This window comes from Musa acuminata, chromosome BXJ2-1 (assembly GCF_036884655.1).
Source record: "Musa acuminata AAA Group cultivar baxijiao chromosome BXJ2-1, Cavendish_Baxijiao_AAA, whole genome shotgun sequence".
Taxonomy (NCBI): Eukaryota; Viridiplantae; Streptophyta; class Magnoliopsida; order Zingiberales; family Musaceae; genus Musa; species Musa acuminata.
The window spans coordinates 10,170,001-10,177,500 of record NC_088338.1 but is presented as its reverse complement, the minus strand read 5'-3'; the positions used below and the strand labels follow the sequence as shown (position 1 = coordinate 10,177,500).

General features: G+C 59.9%; 1 protein-coding gene across 1 annotated transcript; it reads left to right on the top strand.

The window, feature by feature from the left end:
• Positions 1-102: 102 nt before the first annotated feature.
• On the top strand, positions 103-1,734 carry LOC135598185 (uncharacterized). The gene has a single exon (XM_065091724.1). It carries the CDS (start codon positions 103-105, stop codon positions 1,732-1,734), a length of 1,632 nt encoding a protein of 543 aa, XP_064947796.1.
• The last annotated feature ends 5,766 nt before the right edge of the window (positions 1,735-7,500 follow it).

Below are 7,500 nucleotides of genomic sequence, written 5' to 3'. Positions count from 1 at the left end.
CGCCTGCCCTCGCTGGACGCATATGACGGTGCCGCCGACCCAGCGGACCACGTGGCCACATTTCGCGCCCAAATGGCGCTATACGGAACCTCCGACGCTTTGATGTGCAGGGCGTTCCCGACGACCCTACGGGGTCCAGCCCGCGCGTGGTACAACGGACTGAAGGCTGGGACCATCGCCTCCTTCGACCAACTCGCCAGAGACTTCGAGCTCAATTTTCTGGCTTACGCTCGACCGAAACCATCCGTAGCACTACTCCTCGGGCTCAACCAGAGGGAGGACGAGCCCCTCTCCCATTTTGTGAACCGCTTTACGACTCAAATTCACGGACTATCGGACGCTCACCCCTCTCTACTGATGCAGGCGTTCATGACAGGCCTGCGGCCTTCCCGGTTCTTCTGGTCTCTCGTGGAGCGGCCCCCCGCCGCGATCCCCGAAATGATTCAGCGTGCTGGCCAATTCATCGCCGCGGAGACATGGATGGCCGGGAAGCGGGAAGAACACAAAAAAGTCAAGACGGAGCCGCCTCGACAGCAGCAGCCCCCCGCCTCCCGTCGCAGGTTGGATAGATCCGACCCCAGGTCTCCTCTCCCCGTCTTGAGCTCCTCGCAGACAGAAATACTTCTCCATGAGAAGGGGAAGGGATTACTCAAGGAACCCCACCCGATGAGGAGCCCGCGAGAGCTCGCGGACCGCTCGAAATACTGCCGTTTCCATCGGCAGCATGGGCACGACACCGAGCAGTGCCGAGAGTTAAAAAGGCAGATCGAGGAGCTCATCCGCCGAGGGCATCTCAGCCACTACCTTCCACCAGTCAAGGAGCCGTCACCTCACCCAGAAGGTCCCGTCGAACGACACATCAACGTGATAGCCGGGGGCCCCGCAGCAGGGGGAGGCTCCGCGTCGGGCAGAAAGGCGTATGCCCGAGCCGCTCCCGACGAAGTCTCGGTACACCAGCCCGAGCCCGAGATTACCTTCCCGACCGGAGCTGCCGAGCGACCTGACCACGACGACGCCCTGGTAATATCGGCCAGGATAGCAAACGCGCAGGTGAGAAGGGTCATGGTCGACACGGGAAGCTCGGCTGATATACTTTACTTTGACGCTTTCCAGAAGCTCGGCTTAGCCAAGGAAAGCTTACGCCCAGTCGGCTCAGCGCTCACCGGGTTCACGGGAGACTCAATATCGCCTTTGGGGGCCATCACTTTGCCTTTAACCCTGGGCATCCCGCCAAGGTCAAAAACGGTGATGACCACCTTTTTGGTGGTCGACCTTCCTATGGCCTACAATGCCATACTGGGACGGCCGACCCTCAATAAAATCAGAGCCGTTGTCTCGACCTACTATCAAGTCATTAAGTTCCCGACTCACGCGGGGGTCGGAGAAGTCAGCGGAAGCCCTCGGGAGTCCAGGCGGTGCTACCTAACCGCCGTTTCACTACACAAGAGAGCCAGGGTCGAGCCACCGCTGGAGGACCCACGGGAGACAAAAAGACCGGCCCCTCATCCCGAGCCAAAGGGGCCCACCATTGACGTACCATTACAAGAAGCCCGACCCGACCAAATGGTCAAGGTGGGTTCGGAGCTACCTGAACCGGAACGAGAACGGCTCGTGGGACTCCTACGGGAAAACGCCGACATCTTCGCCTGGTCCCCGTCTGATATGACGGGCGTCGACCCAAGGGTGGCACAGCACCACCTCCACATCCCACCTGACGCTCGCCCGGTGAAGTAAAGACCCAGACGGCAGGCCCCTGATCGATAGCAGGCTATACGAGAGGAGGTGACCCGTCTCTTAGCAGCAGGCTTCATAGAGGAAGCCAAGTATCCCCAATGGCTGTCCAATGTAGTCCTTGTGAAAAAACACAATGGAAGCTGGAGGATGTGCGTTGACTACACCAGTCTCAACAATGCATGCCCAAAAGATTGCTACCCCCTCCCGAGAATGGACCAGTTGGTCGATGCAACGGCTGGACACGCGCGCATCTCTTTCATGGACGCCTATTCAGGGTACAACCAGATCAGGATGGCGCCCGAGGACAGCAAACACACGGCCTTCCTAACCGACCAGGGGGTGTACTTCTATAAAGTCATGCCGTTCAGGTTGAAAAACGCCGGGGCCACGTACCAGAGGACGGTGAACAAAATGTTCGCCCATCAGATCGGAAGGAACATGGAAGTATACGTAGACGACATGATCGTGAAAAGCCAAAAGACCGAAGCACATATTGCCGACCTGACCGAGGCGTTCAGCACGCTACGCGAGTTCGGCATGCGGCTCAACCCCACAAAATGCGCCTTCGGTGTCACCTCCGGAAAATTCCTCGGGTTCATTATACATGAAAGGGGAATTGACGCCAACCCAGAGAAGGTCCAAGCGATCATTAACATGCAGTCACCCCGGACGATCAAAGACCTGCAGCGACTGAACGGAAGGATAGTTGCCATATCCCGTTTCCTTGCCCGGTTGGGGGATCACTGCCTCCCTTTCTTCAGGGCGCTCAAGGACCCAAAAAAATTCCAGTGGACAACGGAGTGCGAAGAAGCCTTCAAACAAGTAAAGCAGCGCCTGGCGAACCTCCCCCGGCTCGCCTCTGTTTCTCCCGGCGAGAAGCTGGGTCTCTACTTGGCGGCCTCCCCACACGCGGTCAGCTCTGTCCTGATCAAGGAAAGCTCTGACCAACAACTCCCGATCTACTACGTCAGCCATGTCCTGGGTGGGCCCAAGGAGCGTTACCCGCCGATCGAAAAACTCGCGCTCGCTTTGGTGCTCACGGCTCGAAAGTTGCGCCCCTACTTCCAGGCGCACACGGTGGAGGTCATCACCGACCAACCCCTTCGGCAAGTCTTAACAAAATTTGATGTCTCAGGACGGCTCCTCAAATGGGCGGTGGAGCTGGGCGAACATGACATAAGATACGTGCCCAGGACCGCCATCAAGGCTCAGGCGGTGGCCGACTTCATCGCGGAGTTAACTCAGGTGGAGGGCAGGGACCTCGAGCAAACCCCCGAGGCTTGGACCCTGCATGTGGATGGCTCGGCCAATTCGAGGGGTGCCGGCGCGGGGCTAGTCCTCCTCGCCCCCGACGGACGCTCGTTTGAACGTTCCCTCCACTTTGGGTTTAAGGCCACCAACAATGAGGCAGAATACGAGGCGCTCCTAGCTGGACTGAGGCTGGCCCTTGAGATGCAGGTGGCCGCAATACACGTCCTCACCGACTCGCAACTCGTGGCCGAACAGCTCAGCGGAGGATACGAAGCTCGGGACGCAACCATGGCAAAATACCTGGCGCAGGTAAAGGACCTAACCGCCAAGTTCCCTTACTTTACGTTATCTAACGTTCCGAGGGAGGAGAACGCGCGAGCCGACGCGCTAGCTAAGCTCGCGTCAAGGCCGACCTCTGAAGCGTGGCCAGAAGTTGAGGAGCTCCCCGCTCGCGCCATCGAAGTAGCGGTCGCCGCCCCAAGCAGTGCGCCTATCACATGGGTACAGGAGCTGCTACGCTTCAAGAAGGATGGCACCCTTCCCCTCGACGAGGTAGCGGCTCGGCGCCTGCGCCGTACACACGCGTGGTACACCGAGGAGAGCGGGCGGCTTTATAGACGATCCTTCGCCTACCCCCTCCTGCGGTGTTTGGAGCCTGACGAAGCACAGACAGTCCTGGCCGAAACCCACGAAGGGGTTTGCGGTGAACACATCGGCGGGCGGACCTTAGCACACAAAATACTCCGCCAAGGCTACTACTAGCCAACCATGTGTCGGGACGCGAAGGCTTACGTACAGCGGTGCAATTCATGCCAACAACACGCCCGCGCACCCCGGCAACCTGCGGTCCCGCTCAGCCCCATCGATTGTGCGTGGCCATTCGCGCAGTGGGGCTTGGACCTGCTCGGACCCTTCCCGCCGGCCTCGGGACAGCGGAAGTACATAATTGTAGGAGTGGACTACTTCACAAAGTGGGTCGAGGCCGAGCCACTAGCCACAATCACGGAACACCAGGTGGAGAAGTTCGTGTGGAAAAACCTCGTGACTCGGTTCGGGTTACCTAAAGCCATTATCACGGACAACGGGCCCCAATTCGCCGGCCGAAGATTCCGGGAGTTCTGTGCAGGTCATGGCATCCAACTAAGGTTTAGCTCGGTGGCCCACCCTCAGACGAACGGGCTCGCGGAGGTAACCAACCGATCCATCTTGGAAGAACTCAAAAGAAGGGTGTCCGCAGCCCGATCGGTCTGGGCGGACGAGCTCCCCAGCGTACTTTGGTCACTGCGCACCACTCCCAAGGCCGCGACCGGAGAGTCCCCGTACAGTCTGGCGTTCGGGACCGAGGCTGTCTTACCACCCGAAATGGCCGTCGCCACCTTTCGGACAAGGAGCTACGACGAGGAAGCCTCGAACGAGGGACTCCGTGCCAGCCTCGACGTGCTTGAAGAGCGACGCGCCGATGCGCACCTAAAAGCCCTCTCTTACCAGAGAGCCGTCGCGAGGGTCTACAACAAGAAGGTACGCCCCCGACCGATCAAGCTAGGCGACCTAGTTCTGCGAAAAGCCGAGGTCAGTGACCCGGCCCGAGCGAGGGGGAAGCTAGCCCCCAAATGGGAAGGACCTTATCGGGTCGCCAAGACGGTCCGACCGGGCACATACCGGCTCACGACAATGAACGGCTCTCCCTTACCGAGAACCTAGAACATCTGGAACCTCAAGAAGTTCTTCGTCTGAAGTAAAGAAACCTTTCTCGAAAGAAGCGTTTCGCCCGAAGGAGGAGAAGGCAGTGGTCGGGAAAAGCAGAAAGCGTCCCCCGGCACAGAAAGCAGGCCCACTTACAAGGCTCGACTTGCAAATAGTCAAAGAAGTTTTTTTTTTCGCAAAGAAAGGGATCTTTCCTTTTATTGAAGAAAACAAGACGACTTACAGGACCCGACTTACAAAAACAGACCAACAAAAACAAAAATCAAGGACCCCTTTTTCCCGCCAGGAGGCTCAAGGCTCCTCCAGGCGGTCATCGAAGGGGACTTCCTCGGGCATATCGACCCCTTGGTCTTCGGGATGACGAGCGAAGGGATTCTCCTCCACCTCGAGGCCAGGGTGGCGAGCGCGGAAGCGGGAAGTGGCGATTCGGTATCCATACTCAAAGGATACCCGTCCCGTCCGTGTCAATCCGAGCTCGAACCCCTCCGATCTCTTATACGCCTCGAGGAGCTCCTTGTCTTTTGCGGGACGAAGTCGGGACTCCTCCGCCAACGCCTCTGAAGCCACCCTGGCTTTAGCCCTTGCCTCCTCCAGCTCTTTACCGAGGGTGCTCACCGCGGCCTTCGACAAACGGAGCTCGGTCCGCTCCACCCTCATCGCCTTTTGGAGCCCATCGTTCGCCTTGTTGGAGGCCTCGAGCTCCGACCGAAGGCGCATGACCTCCGCCTCAAAATCCGCCGCCCGCTGCTCGGCAGCAGCCACGGCCTCCGGACCAGCTCCGGCCCGGACCTCCTCAACCTGGCGGTGGAGCTCGGCGTTGCGGTTGACAAGGCCCCCGATGACGCAGCCGCCGTCACGCACCCTGTCCATGAGGGCCGTCGCATAATGAAGCACCTGCGATTGGGAAGGGGCGGGTTAAAGGGGGACAGCACCAGGCAAGCAAGGCTAGCCAAAACAAAAGGTGAAGCGCTTACCCATATCAAAGACTGGGCGGATTTGTTGAGTAACGCCTCCGAGGGTAGCACATACAAATCCCGAGCCATATCAGGATGAAGCGCGCCTCGGAGGAACGTCGTGGTGGGGTCCCCTCCGGCCCACACCCTGTCCCCCCGGGACAAGCCATTCCAGCGAGCGACTAGGGGGTCACTGGGCCTCCCGGGCGGAGCCTCCCCCACCAGGCGAGTCAGGAACGGCTCCCCGTCCCCGGCCGGTAGCCGGCACAAGTCGCGCACGGAGGTCGGCCGCGGGTCCTTCCCAGCTGCACGGCGGCTAGGACCAGCCTCACCCCGACGGATGCCTTCCCCAGCCCCCTTTAAGGGCGTCGCCCTCGCCCTCTTCCGAGGGCGCCCGGCCTCGACCTCTAGAGGTGCGTCCTCAGTGCCGAGCTGCAAGTCACCCGGCGATGCTGGAAGAGCAGCCGGCGGATCGGCCGGAAGTACAGGAGGTGGGACCTACGGCGTATCGTCTCCAAGGAGTGTCCTGAGCCTCACCATCTCTGCGAAAAGATCAAAAAAGCGTCAGCAAACAAGGAATAACCACATGAATACCCAAACCAAACAACAACCGACGTACCCGGAGGCATCGGGCTGAGGCCCGCCTCGACCAGCCACCCCTCGGTCATGTTCCGGAGGGCCTGTGACCTGGGGAGAATCTCCCTGAGCCACCCCAGGTCGAGGCGCTCTGCTTCGTCCAAACATGGGGTGGTGTTGTCGATCGCCCTCGCAGACCAACGAACTCCGAAACCCCAGTCTTGCTCACGGCTGACGTAAAAGAACCTCCCCTTCCACCCTTTATTATTAGAAGGGGCCCCCACAACTCGGAAGCCCTTTCGGGCGGACAAAAAATAACCCCCAGAACCCTTGGTAAGGCGATAACAGGAAAGGAAAAGAGGGAGGGAGGGGGCGATATTGGCATAGTGGCATTCCCCCAAGAACACCACCAGATAACGCCAGGAGTTTGGCGCCACCTGAGATGGCGAAATCCGCCAGAAAGACAAACAGGACACAATAAGGGGGTGCAGAGGGAGACGCAGGCCCGCCTCCAGAGCATCCAGAGTTAAGGCGAAGCCCTTCGGGACGGGGTCATACACCCGTTGTCCCGGCTCAGGCGCGCCAAGAACGTAGTCCCCTGGGATGCCATAGCGCTCCCGGAGTCCGACCAGCAACGACTCACTCACAAGTGAGTCCTGGTCGTGTGGCCACATCAAGGCCTCAAGGGCCCGTGCGACCTCCCCGTCGGAACACTCAACGAGGGGCGGAAGAGGGTCCCCCCCCCTAACCCCGGTGGAATGGACGGAAGAGGAGGAGGGAGAGGAAACCATCCTGACTGACCTTAGCTGGGAGGGTGCTACGGGAAAGTAGGGCGACGTTGGAGGCGAAGAGGACGACCGGAAGAAGGACGGCAAGACCGGAAGGAAAAACTCAGCAATGAGAAACGGTGGGGAAGACGGACGCCCGCTATTTGAAGGGAACATCCCACCGGATCCAGCGCCCCTTCGCCTCCCAAGAGGTGGGCGGCAGCCCACCCACACTCACGCGTAACCGTCGCGTCGCATCGGAAAATACCCAAAAGCGCTCTGCCTTAATGAAATCCTGACATGGCGGCCCCGTCGAAAACAGCAACGGACGCCTCGAGCCCGGCACCCTAAGACGTGCGGCGGAGGCAATCAACTCCCCCAGAGAAAAAAATCAACTCCTCGGCCCTCGGTCGCACGCCCCCCGAGACCACGCCTGCGCGGCGACCCGCCTGCGTCGTGCTCCTCGGCCCTCGGCTGCGCGCCGCCCGAGACCACGCATGCGCGGCAACCCACCT

Excerpts from the sequence above, each read along its gene's own strand:
- LOC135598185 (XM_065091724.1), top strand. The coding sequence starts at position 103 with ATGTGCAGGGCGTTCCCGACGACCCTACGGGGTCCAGCCCGCGCGTGG.